The sequence below is a fragment of the Peromyscus maniculatus genome, chromosome 3 (assembly GCF_049852395.1).
Source record: "Peromyscus maniculatus bairdii isolate BWxNUB_F1_BW_parent chromosome 3, HU_Pman_BW_mat_3.1, whole genome shotgun sequence".
Taxonomy (NCBI): Eukaryota; Metazoa; Chordata; class Mammalia; order Rodentia; family Cricetidae; genus Peromyscus; species Peromyscus maniculatus.
Window position 1 is genome coordinate 148,942,497 of NC_134854.1, and position 14,173 is coordinate 148,956,669.

The window sequence follows — 14,173 nt, forward strand, 5'->3', positions numbered from 1 at the left end:
CACCCCAACACATACAACATAGATTCCCATACACCCCACACATGCCACATACACACCATAAACATACACACACCACACACATACCACATACACACCATAAACATACACATACCACACACATACACACCACACACACACACACACACACAAAACATAGACTCCCACGCACCCTACACATACCATATACACACCATAAACATACACATACCACACACACACGCACACACACACTACATATACACGCCACAGAGATCCCAGAGGCACCACACACACCACATAACACACATACTACACACCACCACATACATAGCACATACATACACACACCAACACACACACACCACATGCACGCACACACACACACCACACCACAGAGACACACATATACCCCACAGCACCTTCACAGACACCATGCACACACACATACACACATACCACACTCATATACCACACACAATACACATACCACACTCATATACAACACACACCACACACACAAACACAGACCACACATGCACACACAATATACACATGACATATACCACTCAAACACTATAAACACACACATAAATGCACCATGTACACACCCAAGGGAGATCTCTCCTCTCTCTCTCTCTCTCTCTCTCTCTCTCTCTCTCTCTCTCACACACACACACACACACACACATACACACATGCGCACACACGCGCGTGCACGCACGCGCGCGCGCACACACACACACACACACACACGCACATGCCCCACTTCTTTATATTTTGTGGCAGCTACAAGGAGGAGCTACAGGAAAACTCTAAAGCTGCAGAGGAAAATGAACCGTTATGCTAATGCAGGTACTCTGCATGGTCCATCCTTTCAATTTATAAAACCAGAACTTGTACCAGCTCATGAGAAGACCTGGGCCATCAGACTCATGTCTCTCTCACCTAAGTCATACAACTTTCAACACACCTGTTTTAGGACAGCTCTGTCACCCACAAAAGTTCTCTGGTGCTAGTTTAACAGCCTGAGTGAGCCGTGTGTGTCCTGACGGCCACCAGGATGTCCTGCTGTAATGTCCAGGGCAGGGACATTACACTCACCCTACTATGGGTTGGCTAGTGAATCTTGGTCTTCCACATCAAGATGTGTGCCCTGTGCTTTACATCACTGGGAATGGTGCCTTTTCCTCTTGCTCTGCCTTGAGGACGCAAGGAGCCAGCCAGAGGCTGAGCAAGCCTTCCAAGTGCTGAGTTGTTATCAGATCTGCCCTTTGTTAAGGCTTCCTCCAGACTAGTCCAATTTTCTCTGTTTCACCATTTTTACTGTTTCTTTGACTCCAACCTCTCTGCAAAGCTCCTAAGGTTGGAGGATGCTGAGATGGACATACTCCAGTGCTAAATGGCCGCGTATCTGAGACTCAAATTCATTATCTAGATATTATCATCTCTATTTCTGTCTCTCCCCACATTCCTTCCTCCCTGCCACCTTTCCTCTTTTATCCTAGCATTTTCATGCTCAAGAAATTTCTAGAGGACGTTTTACTAACCCCATGGAATCTCATCTCATTGCGTAAGTGCAGCTCCTCTGAGAACAGAGAGCGTGCAAGGGAAATACGGTACCCTGACATGCCAGGGAAACAGGAAATCTTCTTAGCAAAATCCTGGGTCACAACTGTCCTGTAGTCCAAAGTATGGCCCTCACAGTAATGCCAAAGGGGCTCCCAAAAGTCAAAAGGGGGGAGGGGAGGGGAAAGAGAGATAGAAATATACGTGGAAGGAAGACCTGTTTAAATGGAGTAGGAGGGGTAGAAAGAAGAGAGTTGGGGAAGAAGAAATGTATATATATCTTTGGAAGGAGAGGAAGACTGCAGAGAAAAAGTAGGGAAAAGCAGGGGGAAGAAGGGAGGGGACAGAAACAGATGAAGACAGAACCACACAGCAAGGAAGATAGACAGTAAACCCCTGCTCCACCGGCTGCTGAGCCCACTTCCCCTCACCACTCTGTTAGGGCTGAAAGACCTCCACTGGAGGACCTACCTCGGGTTCAAGGAAGGCCAGCTGTCCCTTGCTCCTCTGGGATGCTAGGCGGGAGGAGTGTCCTCATCCCATGCAGAAATTGGCAGTCCCAAGAAGTCTTCTGGGAGCCCACACTGGCTTAAGTCTGTTATTAGGATGGCTTGGACCCACCTTCTTGGGCAGCTGTGATCCTATTCCAGCTGTTGAGGCAGCACACGGTGCATATAACTCCTGGTGCCAAGGTTACAATGTCCACATGGAGGCTCAGAAACAGGGAGGGGTCACTGGACAAAATTCTCCACAAAAACTAGATTGGGTCACTGCCTCTCAGCTTCTGTATGACATCCTAAGAGCCACCTCTGAGCTTCTTGCCAGGAGAAACGTTGCTCCCTGGGAGGGAGAGATTTCACTCTTCTTGGTCTCTCTTAGATCTGGGAAAAGCCTGCATCTAAGACAAGAATGCCATGACACCTCAGACTGGTGTCATCCATGTCCTCAAGGCCTGGCCTGGCTGCTGTGGAAGGGACATTTTGTACCCTCTCTGAGGTCTCCTTTCGAAAACCTTAACGTTGCTGTTGGCTTCATTGGGCAGCTTTTAAGCATTCAAGTTTCTGAAGACTCGGGAGTAAGATGTGGCAGCTTCGGGGACCAGATATGGAACCAGGAAAAAGAGATTCAGGCAGGAAGTGTTGAGAATTTACTTCCTCCACATTTTCAAAGGTCCTGAGTCCTTGTCTTTAGTTCTACCAATGCCTAAACCAATAGAAGGGAGGTGCTCCCACTTAAGAAGCTGGGATGTGTAGTCTATTCTCCCTTGATACCCAGATCAGTAGGGAGAACAGTCTGGAAGGTTGCTACGGCAACCAGAGTCCCTGGAGAGCCTGGCTCTCCACAAACCTTTCACTTTCAGGCATGCTCTGACTTGAAAAGGCAATGTTTGCGGAAGGACAAGGACAGTGATGAGGGTAACGATATATACACACACAGAGATCCATGCACACATGTCCCCACACTCACCCTCAGCTAGGGGCATCCCTTTGGCCACCGGGGTGGGCTCAGGGTGACTAAAGTGGTTGGACACGAAAAGCACTTTCTTTCTGGCATTGGAATTAGGTCTCTGAACCTTAAATATCCCTGTCTTTTACTATATTCCAGGCTTGGAGAAGTCAGTCGCCTAGGTAAAGTGACCTCTGGCCACCAAGTCTACTTCAAGAATACACTCCATTCTGAAGGATAAGGGAGAGGATGGAGGCCCAGCCCAAAAGGCCAGTGAGAGACTGAGAGAGCTAATGGTCTACAATGGCCTAGTCTTGGGCTCTGGATGCAAGGTGGAAACTTCTGGGGAAAGGCCTTGCCTTTGGGAGACAGGAAGGCAGGATAATGAACTAAAACTCAAATCCATTACTATAATTCACACACTTGCATAACATCTTCCCCACCTTCCGGGGGTGAGTTTATTGATATTCCCCATGAGGTAGGGAGGGGAAGACATTAATGTTCTCACTTAATGGATGGGGAAACTGAGGCACAAAGAGGGACTGTGACACCAAAGTTACCCTGTAAAGCTGTGGCAAAACTGAGATCGTGATCTGTCACTCACTGGAGCCACAGTGGCTCTCAAGCCAACCCCCAGGTCAGTCCCTTTGTAAGTTGCTCTTCGAGAAAAACCTTTTTAAAAAGCATTCCCTTTAAAGAGTCTTAAAGTGTCCATATAAAATTAAAAAAACACCGGAACAGTCCTTTGGGGTTCAGAACTGCACCCATGAGAACTGAGAACAGTACATCACAGTTTGTCAAAGGCAAAACTGAAGGGCGATGTTACTTGGGGAGGGGGGCAGTAGGTAGCTGGAAGGGGTGGTGGTGGTTTCACAATGGGAGAAGATGGCTTGGTCCAAGTGGGAACTACCGAGTTACCTTTGCAGTTAGAGCAGGCCAAATGCAGCTCCAGAGGAAGAGCAGAACAGACAAACGCTTGCTTGACTCAGCAAAATCCCCTAAGAGTGAGGCTGTCAACAAAATGACCGTATGCCTGTTTCTGGCTCCAAACCAAGTGCTGTTGCCCGTGGCAGGGGAGGAGAGCTATGCTGGCATTCAATGTGTGAACTCACCTGTCTGCAGGATAAAGCTGAGGTTGCTTTGTTAAAAAAAAAAAAAAAAAAAAAAAAAAAAAAAAAAAAAAAAAAAAAAAAAATCATCTGCAATCCTAGGTCCCAGGAAGAAGGGTGGAGGATACCTTAGAGAAGTCTGGGCTAACTAGGGAGAATTGGCTGCTGTCTGCAGCAGAGTCCCTCTGCCTGTCCAAGGTGACAGTCTCTGCTAAGTGGCACCTAGGGTCAGATATGTGGCCCAGCCAGTCACTTGGCTCTGGGTCAGCCTTCTCTCCTGGCTCTGTAGTTCCATTTTCCAGTTCCTCGGCTCACAAAGATGCTCGCACAAAGAATATTTGGCTCTGAGAAGGAGTCTTCCTGGAAGCTCAAGGGAGTCAGAGAATTCGAGTAGAGAGGATTTATGTGGACCCCAGCCAGGGTCTCCTGTGCCAGATCACACCTAGAGGAATCGACCAGCCCCTTTGGTCTAGAACTGACCCTTAGGTCCTTCAGATAATCCAGTTGGGTAGTGTTTGCTCTAATCCCATCCAAATTTAGGCATGAATAACTGTGCAGCTGACAGCGCTCCCTGCCAGAAGGTGGATGGGGCACTGAGCTAAAACAGCAAGTTGAATTCTTTTCCAGTCTCCAGATTCTGTCAGTGACCAAGTGGCCAGAAGCTAAGGAAGGTGCATGACCCAAAGCAAAGGACGCTGAAGAAGAGACCTGAGTAGAGCTGCTTCCTATTCTATTGATGTCACCATTCCTAGTGATATTACAAGACCCAGGCATGAAGTCTTGAGGGAAGATCAGGCAGAAATGTGTATCTCATCCACTTGATAGATGGGTATGACTGGGCGGCACCGTTGAAATTTCCAAAATGTCACTAAGATGGAGAAACCTCGAATGCTGTGAGGATTGAGCAACAGTCTACAGTCCAGGTATTTGGTCCAGGATGCCGTGTACTGGGTACGGGGGAGGGGGTTCGAGGTCCTCTGGAGCTAGGGCGGGAGTAGTGAGCATGAGAAGGAAGCCTGAGAGATGGCTTGCTCAGAGCTCCCATTTTCCTGCAGGCCCTGCCTGCATCCATCAAACCTCAGTGAGCATCCTTTTCTCTGCATAAGCTCGATGTGGAGTTGGAAGGTAGCTAGGCCGCCGTTCTCGTGAAGCCTCGGAAAAGTCAGCTTTGCCAAGCCCATTGTCTGTTGCCTTCAGGTCCGGTGTAGGCTGCCCACAGGTGACGTGGGTATATTGGCCTTGCTCTTCCTGTTCTGTTTCTCGGTGGTAGAAGTAGTTGAAATTGGAGACAATGACCGGTACTGGTAGAGCAATGGTGAGAACTCCAGCAATGGCACACAATGAACCCACAATCTTGCCCCCCACAGTCATGGGGTACATATCCCCATAACCTACCGTGGTCATTGTAACCACAGCCCACCAGAAGGCATCTGGGATGCTAGGGAAGAGCGAGTCGTCATCATCTGCCTCTGCGAAGTAGACGGCGCTGGAGAAGAGGATGACTCCGATGAAGAGGAAGAAGATGAGTAGCCCCAGCTCCCGCATGGATGCCTGCAAAGTCTTACCCAGGATCTGCAGCCCCTTGGAATGGCGGGAAAGCTTGAAGATGCGGAACACCCGGACCAGGCGAATCACCCTGAGGATGGCTAAGGACATGGCCTGCTGCCCATTTTGGCCACTGCCACCACTCACGGACTGCTCGTGACGTTGCACTAGCTCAGTGCCCAGGGTGATAAAGTAGGGAAAGATGGCCACCAAGTCAATGATGTTCATGATATTGCGAAAGAAGGCCGCCTTGCTGGGACAAGCAGAGAAGCGCACCAGGAGCTCAAAAGTGAACCAGACGATACACAAAGTTTCCACCAGAAAAAAAGGGTCCGTGAAGAAGGAACCCCCGAGAGTACTGAATGAGGACGCTCCCCCGGTCCCCACCCCCGCAGGGGGAATGCCACCGGGAAATGCATAGGAATCCTCATCCTCCTCTTCTTCCTCGTGGCTCCCCCTGGAGGCCGGGGACATGCGGGTCCCACTACCCTCATTGCTTCCGCCACGCCCATCTGCACGGAACTGGGGCAAGGTCTCCAGGCAAAAGATGACGATGGAGATGAGAATGACCAACACTGAAACGATGGCGATGCCTCGAGCGGGTCCAGAGCTCTCCGGGTACTCAAAGAGGAGCCAGACCTGGCGCTGGAAGGGCTGGGAGGGGAGTGGTTTCTCATCTTCGCCACCTTCGGGCAGACAACCCTCATCCTCCCGGAAGGCCGCCAGGGCTTCGTCCCCCAACTGATAGAAGCGGATCTCTTCCATAAAGATGTCCAGGGGCACGTTGACCGGCCTACGCAGGCGGCCCCCAGATTGATAGTAGTAGAGGATGGCATCGAAGCTGGGTCGGTTGCGGTCAAAGAAGTACTCGTTCCTCAGGGGGTCAAAGAAGCGGACTCTGCGGCCAGGGTCTCCCAGAAGCGTGTCGGGGAACAGCGATAGGGTGCGCAACTGCGTCTCGAAGCGCAACCCGGAGATGTTGATCACCAGCCTCTCACTACTACAGCAGCCACCGCCGCCCTCGGCCTCCTGGAACTCTCCGGCATCCTGTTGCTCCCCCTCCGGCCCACGGACCTCCCCCGGCGCCGCCAGCGTCAAGGATTTCTCCGATCTCATGTCCCCTTGGCGGTGCGCTCCCCACCACTAGGACGGCGCCCACGACAGGAACTCGGGAGCGCGGCACACGCTTACCAGCTCCGGCTGCGCCCTCTTTTAGGGTGGGGCCGGCGATCTGACCTGGCGGTTAGGTCGGTGAAACCTGCAGCTGGTTCCTCGGCCAGGCTAGTTCTGGGATGTGGCTCTGGCTCCCAGCAGCCACGCCTCAGTGCTCAAGATTACTGGGATGCCTGGAACCCGCAAACTGTCGCGCGCGTGAAACTGGCTGCCCGAAAAGACGCGTGGCTTAGCTCCCGGTGGTGACTAAAACTGGGCTCGGGGACCCACGAGTCCGCCTTCCAGACCTGCTGGCTCTCTCCGGGTCCTGCTGTTCTTCTCCCAGCCTTACAAGACCCTGGGTTGCCGCTGGTACAGAAGCGCCAGATGCGCCTCCCTCCGGCTCGCCAAAGACTCTTGCCGGGGCTCGGCCTCCGCCTCCGCCCTGCGTCCACCACCGAACTAGGTCTGGCCAAGGTCGCGGTTCCAACCGCCACCTTCTTCCCAGGAGCTGTTCCACAGGCCTTGGGACCGCCCTGGGGCTGCCCAGGCGCCGGAGCGCAGGGACCCACCTCCCACAGCTTCAAGCCTTGGCTACGCCGGCAGCAGCGACAGCAGCAGCAGCAGCAACAACAGCAGCAACAGCAGCAGCAGCAGAAGCAGCAGCAGCAGGCACTGCTCTCCGCTCTGCCCTTCCTCCCCAACACTCTCCAAGTGACGTGGCAGGCCCCGCCTGCTGCCCCCTCCCACCCCACTCTCCCATCACACCCCTTACCCAGCCAGGGGCTGCAGCAAGCCTAGATGCTGGGGAGAGATATGTACACTTGCCTCCCCAGTAATCTTTCCCGCGCTCGCCTGGCACGCCTCTTGCTTTCTCACATTCACACACACACGCCCCCACCCCCACCCCAACCCAGCCGCCGCAGTATTAACGCACCCCCTCCATCCTTCACATCTCTTCTCATTTCTGTTCACCGGGCTGACCTGCGCAGTGTATTTCACCAAAAAGAAATCACACCCTGGCCCAACACACCCCTCCCCTGTACACAGCATCTGACTCCCCTCAACAGCTACTTAATGGGGGAAAGAATGCCATGTTTTCTCTATCCATGAAGACACATTTGCCGATTTCAACCTCTACCGAGAGTGGGGGAAATGAAGTATTTTTAAATGTCTTGAGAGCTTTGCGTTTAGGCTGTATCCCAATGTTAATTCCCCCATAGACTCACATTTGCAACCTGGAAGGGTGGGGCTGCAGCTCTCTTCATGGCATTAGTGATAGTAACAGGGGAGGGAAAGTCTACCCATGCCCAGTGAGTGGGAAACCCTCTCATGGAGTCCTGGGAACACCCGCCATTAGCTCCTATGAAAAGAACCGGAAGATCATAGTATTAAAGATACACAATATACAGGGAACTGCAACCCAGAATCTTTGTTCCAAGCCTCCCTGGAGGGGAAAAGAAAAAAGATTGTGTAATTTATATTTATTTGTGTCAAGAAAGGGGGAAGGATAACTGGAAATGGGGTACATCAAAATGTCAATAAATTACAGCTATGTTCAATGAGCGTCTAATGGACACATTTTAGGTGCTTCTCCAGAATAATGGCCTCTACCCCTAGGCCATGTTACAATGGAGTCTCATTTGGCAGGATTTGGATGGGGCAAAATGGGTTGTGAGGGAACCCATGCCTCTTACTCTGCCTCTCTTTGAATGCCAGCAAGGTTTCCCATCCATTCTGCTAAAGGCTTTAGACTGTTTCCTCCCTAGCTCTCATGGATGAAGATGCTGGAGAGTGCATCTTATTCTTTCAGACTGCCACATCCAGGCAGCTTGGCCTTGACTTTCCCGTGGCCAGAGTGGATTGGCTGGCAATGGCCAGCCTCTCTGTGTGGCTGCTTCTTCATAAGAAAGAGCTTCAAAAGGGCTAAGGATGGGAATGGCACATAAAGATTGTCTCAAGCCCCGGAATGCAAGTGTGGGTTCTTAGCCATCCCTTATACACAGACTGTTTTAAAATCACAGCAGCTGCTCCCAGAGGGATGAGGCAGAGGAGAAAACCAGAGCTCCTGGACCTGTAAGGAGGAAGTCAAGGGGAGAGAAAGTAAGAGGGAAGCTGGCTTCAACACCCACTGTGCTCTCCTGTGTCCGTCCCTCCGCGGTCTACCGGACCGGACCATAGCCTCTTCTCCCCTTCTGCTCAGCTTGGTCTCCTCCTTCCCTCCCTTGTGCAGTTCAGGGAAGGGTGAGAGAGCAAGTGCAGTGCATTCACCCAGTCGATAGTTTTCCCATTTACAGGCTGTGTAATTAAGCAATTTAGACTTCACACAAAAGTTACTCCATTCAAAGAAAAAAATTAAATAAAGCAACAATAAATACGATGTAGGAAATACACTCTCTTGTCCTGCATTCTGCAATTACTTTCTGTGTTGTGAATTCACTTGCCTGGGATTCTTTGGGCTTTGTTTTCTAATTTCATCACGAATTATTCATTTGCATGCTTGTTGTCCCCATGGCCACTTTCCGCCAAGCAGTTGTCCGTGAGATCAGTCACAACCAAACAGGGGTATGAGAAGAAGTTGATTCTTCTAGAAGATGCATCAGATAGCCATTTGAATGCTCCTGGTCAACTGGCTGGCACTGCCTCCCATCCTACAGGCAGAACTTGGGTTTGTGGTTACCTTCACATCAGACAGAGGGCTGAGCCCCTAGAAAGGCTTCATTGTACACTGGGAGGTTCCCTTGGGAGGCAGAAGCCATTAGCAAATTCATGAATCAGACTTCTGTTTTTAGTTCTTTTGTGAAACAGACTCATTCTCTGTGCCTAGATAGTTCCTCTTAAGTAGATATTAAGGATGAATTTTAAAGAATCACACCTTCAGAGGTGCCAGCTTCCTGAAGAAGGAGGATATGCCGCTCACCTCTCTATATAGACACTGTGTTGCTGCTTCCAATCACAGGTACTTGTGATCTGACCATTCCTCTGCCATTCACTGGGCTCTGATTCATTTCAGCACAGACTATTTGTTTACTGTATCTAAAAATTAAACATCTGCAGTGACCATTGAGGTTAGTCATTTATTCAATTAGTCACTAATTTAGCAGCTACTGGGTGGCCACTGTAGTGTCAGACGCTAAACAGTGAACAGTGAATACATTCCTTTCTAACCCAGGAATCTGTGCCACACAACGAAGAAGATATTTACACACTATACATAATAAAGAGAATAAAGGGATGCTATGTCATGGATGGATGTAGAAGATAGAACTTTAAAGAGCATGGTTCTGTAATGGTTAATTTTAATTGTCAATTTAACTGAACTTAGACTCACCAATGAGACCGACTTCTGGCCATGTCTATGAGAGGGTATTCCCAGAATTTAACTGAGGAGAGAAGATCTGTCTGGAATGTGGGCAGCACCATCCAACTGGTTGGAGTCCCAGACAAAATAAAAAAGACAAGACAAGCTGAGTGCTTGCATTCATATCTCTCTCTTTCATTTCTTGATGGCAGACACAGAGTAATTAGCCTCTGTTCCTTCCGCCTGGCCCTCCCAGCCATCATGTGAGACACACCTGGGAGACAAAAACGCACCCTTCCTGTCTTACGTTGCTTTTTGGTCAGGTACTTTGTCCCAGTGATAACAAAGGTAATTAGTCCAGTGCCCCTGGCAGAAGGAATGTTTCTAGTAAGAATTCAAAGTAGAGAGGGGATCCACCAAGTTAATCAGCCAGGAGAGAACATTCTGGACAGACAAATGAATGCGAAAGACCAGACAGGTTGTGAGCATTGAAGGCTCACACAGACCATGCAAGGAGAAGAGTAAAGGACATTGAAAAAGGAACACGGGGTAAGATCTGGCAAAGTGAGGTATTTAGGTTTTGTGAATCTAATAGCAGTTCCCATGTGGAGGAGATGTGGTTTACACAAAGGATAAAATAAGAAAGAACTCAAGGGACTGCCTTAGTTACTGTTCTATTACATGGTGATGAAACACCATGACCAAGGCAACTTCTAAAAGAACACATTTAATTAGGGGCTTGTTTACAGTCTCAGAGGATGGGTTGAGAGTGTGGAGACAGGTAGGCAGGCATGGTACTGGAGCAGTAGCTGAAAGCTTACATCTGATCCTCAGGAAGGAGGCAGAGAGAGGGGGTGGGGCTGACATGGGCTTTTGACATCTCAAAGCCCATCCCCAGTGACATAGCTTTTCCAACAAGGCCACCTTCCTAATCCTTCCTAAACAGTTCCACCAACTGGGGACCAAGCATTCAATCATATGAGCCTAAGGGGGGCATTGTCATTCAAAACCACCACAGGGACAAAAGAAGAAATAAAAAGACTAGGAAATGAATGGTATTCTGAAGAAAAGATGATGGTAAATTGGACGAAGGTAAGTAATTAGGGTAAGTAGAGTGGGCAGAGATTCTGGAAATGGGTGACTTTGGCCAATGGAGCATTGGGAACTGGTTACCTATGAGAAATAAGCAAGGAACATGTCAGGGCTTAGTTGGAGTAACAGGGTGGATCATCAGTGTGATCATTTAGGACAGGGAAGATGAGGGATTAAGCCAGTTGAGTAAATCAAGATCTTGTTTGTAGAGATATTAAATTAGAGAGGCAAAGCAGGCATGCAAATGAAGTCATCATGGTTGTAGTGGCTGATTTGGGTCTGTAACATAGATGAGAAATATAGGATTTATGAATTTTTAAATTTAGAAATATCTAAATCTATGGCACTAAATTCTTTTAGAAGAAAAGACAGAACATAGACACCAGAAGATATGTGCCAAACAGGATGGCACATAATTGATGATCATTTCTGCCTATTATGGTTTTGTTATTGTTTACTGAGAGAGGGTTTGATATAAATAACACAGGCTTGTCTTGAACTCACTGTGCAACCAAGGATGACATTGAATTCCTGGTCCCCCCACATTCACTTCCCAAGAGCTAGAATTATGAGTATGAGGAGCACCCCTGGCCTTTTTTCTTCTGTCTTCGTTGTTTTGAGACAGGACCCCACTATGTATCCCAAGCTGGCTCTGAACTCAATATATAGGTAGCCCATACTGGTCTTGAACTCTCAGCCTTGCACTAGAATCACAACTTAATAATTTTCTTAGCTTGACCACACATCATAAAACATGTTGATCTGAGTATACAAATGACAGTTCTGATCTATTTTTTACTTCATTTTTACCTTTCTGTGTGTGCGTGTAAACTTGAGTGTTTGACTTTATCCTGGCCATAAGATCCCTGGAGTTCTCCATAGGGAACGTCTGGGGGGTCGGAGTGGGGGGGGGGCTGCTTTTCCCTGCCCTCCTGCCCTCCTGCCCTCCTGCCCTCCTGCCCTCTCCTAGTGATCAGGGCCATTTTTGCTGAGCCTTACCTGTGCGTGAAGACACATCCTCCCTCAGAAATATCTCCCATGCCCGAGCTTGCACTGTGAGTGCAGACCGGTTGGAGCTGGCTAGAAGCAGGGGTAGTGAGTCAAAGTCAGGCACTGTATCCCCATCCTGCTGATGCATCTCCACGCAAGGCTCATCGCTGCGTTTTCGGCTGTGCGCCATGAATTGTGCGGAAGTTGTTCTGACCCGAGACAGTCAGGACTAACAGGCCCCAGCCTCCCTTTTCACTATTTCCCCCAAGACTTGGGCCATTTCTACTTTCTTGCAATGTTCCCATCCTTTCTCTGCTGGAGTGGTGAGGGAGAAAGCTCCAGATCCTAGAAAGCCTTGAGGGGAAGAATGAACAATTGGATGATTCTATACTTTACAGATAACTTTTGTTGTTTCATTTTGTTTACCTTCCATCTTTATAGCTTTATACATAAAACACACACACACATGCACGCACGCACACACTGCTCATCTAATAGTGACATTAAAGGTATCTTAAACTTGAGAGTGAATTTCCTGCCAGTAGCACCCACTGGTCCCACAAGCTATCTGAAGACTGCTTGATGGTATAAATCTTAGCCTAATGTCCCTTCCCCACTCAGTTAAGAGGCTGGGAGTCATGTGACTACTTCCTTTCTCCTCAGCTTTCCCATGCACTGAGGAAGAGCAAGTGCACATACCTACCCCCTAGGTGAATACTATTTCTAATGAACTGTGGGGTTGAGGTTTTTAAATGAGGAGGAGGAGGGTGTTGATAGCCAGATGGTGATGTTGATCTTAGGGCTGGTGAATCTGCCAGCGAGAATTCAACAGTTCTCACTGGAGTGAAGACATATATTGGGAAAGGAATGCATTAGACATCTGCGCCCTGCAAATCAACAGCCTTTGGGAAGGGCTCTCCATGCCAAGAAATCCATCCACAAGAAACTCCTATCTTTCAGAGAAGATCCCAAAGGAGCTTGCTAGCATCATAAGTTGGCAACCAGCTTCTTCTCATTTTCTTGCGGGGACAGGCAGGGATGCTGCTCTGCATCCCTCTAGATTTAGGAATGCAGGATCTTGTACTCTCCAGCTTACTTGTGACTGGGCGGTACATGGGAAAAGGGTCTGGACTGTGAGTTATAAGCAGAAGGGGTAGGTGGGGCTTCTGAACCAAAACATTTAATCGTTAGTGGGAAGCTCTGCTCAGAGCTTTTCCCCTCCAACTACAGTGGCCAGCACTGCAAAGCACCATGGTTGGCTGCTCTGCCAGATGCATTCCACAATGAGGGGACATGAAGCTAGACCACGCCTCATAGCCCCAAGCAAAGCAACAGTAGTCTGAAGGAGAGAGAGCCCCAGCTGTTCCAAGTCTCCCATGTTCAGGGTGGCTCTGTTACCTTTATATAATTGAGTCTATCCAAATTGATTCAAAAGTTGGTGCCTGGGAGTAGAAACATGCTATAGCCAAACATTAACAATTAGCCACAATGTTTCACCAGCAGAATGATGGTCAGTGGAAGAAAAAAAAAACTAATTAAATGGTGTTGCTGGAAATGCATCTCAATTTGAAGAAAAAAAAACTGTAGTAATTTAGAAGGCAGATAAAATGTGCATCTCTAGGAAGACGTTCAAAAACAGTGAATAGCACTCGGTGGCTACTGCTGGCTCTGAGGGAGAATGTAATGGGCCACATTGATGAGCTCTGCAAAGAGCTGGCCAGCTGGCAAGAAGAAATGAAGTGGACAAGAGAGAGTCCAGGAAGGTGTAAGGGGAGGTCAGGGCTGGCAAAGATAACTGCCTCTTGTTCTACTCCCAATTCAGTGAGCAAATACTTAAAGGCCTGTGTACGAGAAAGGCTGGTTCGGGCTCAGACTTGCTTCCTGGAACAAGTGCTCTGAATAAAACAGGGTGGGCTAGAGCAAGCAGTTACAAAGTCAAGGCGTACAAACGCGTCACCTGAATTGGATACAGGGACATAGGGAGGAGAGAGGG

The 14,173-nt window shown here is 49.0% G+C and overlaps 1 protein-coding gene across 1 annotated transcript in view; it reads right to left on the minus strand.

Annotated features, from left to right (window-relative positions):
* Kcna6 (potassium voltage-gated channel subfamily A member 6) overlaps positions 1-9,135 on the minus strand; it is a 36,165-nt gene extending 27,030 nt beyond the window's left edge. Inside the window, exon 1 of the mRNA XM_042274146.2 lies at positions 2,017-9,135. Within this exon, the coding sequence (XP_042130080.1) occupies positions 5,172-6,761 (1,590 nt within the window). The 5' untranslated portion in view covers positions 6,762-9,135 and the 3' untranslated portion in view covers positions 2,017-5,171. The remainder of the gene's footprint in view (positions 1-2,016) is intronic.
* Between the last annotated feature and the right edge of the window lie 5,038 nt (positions 9,136-14,173).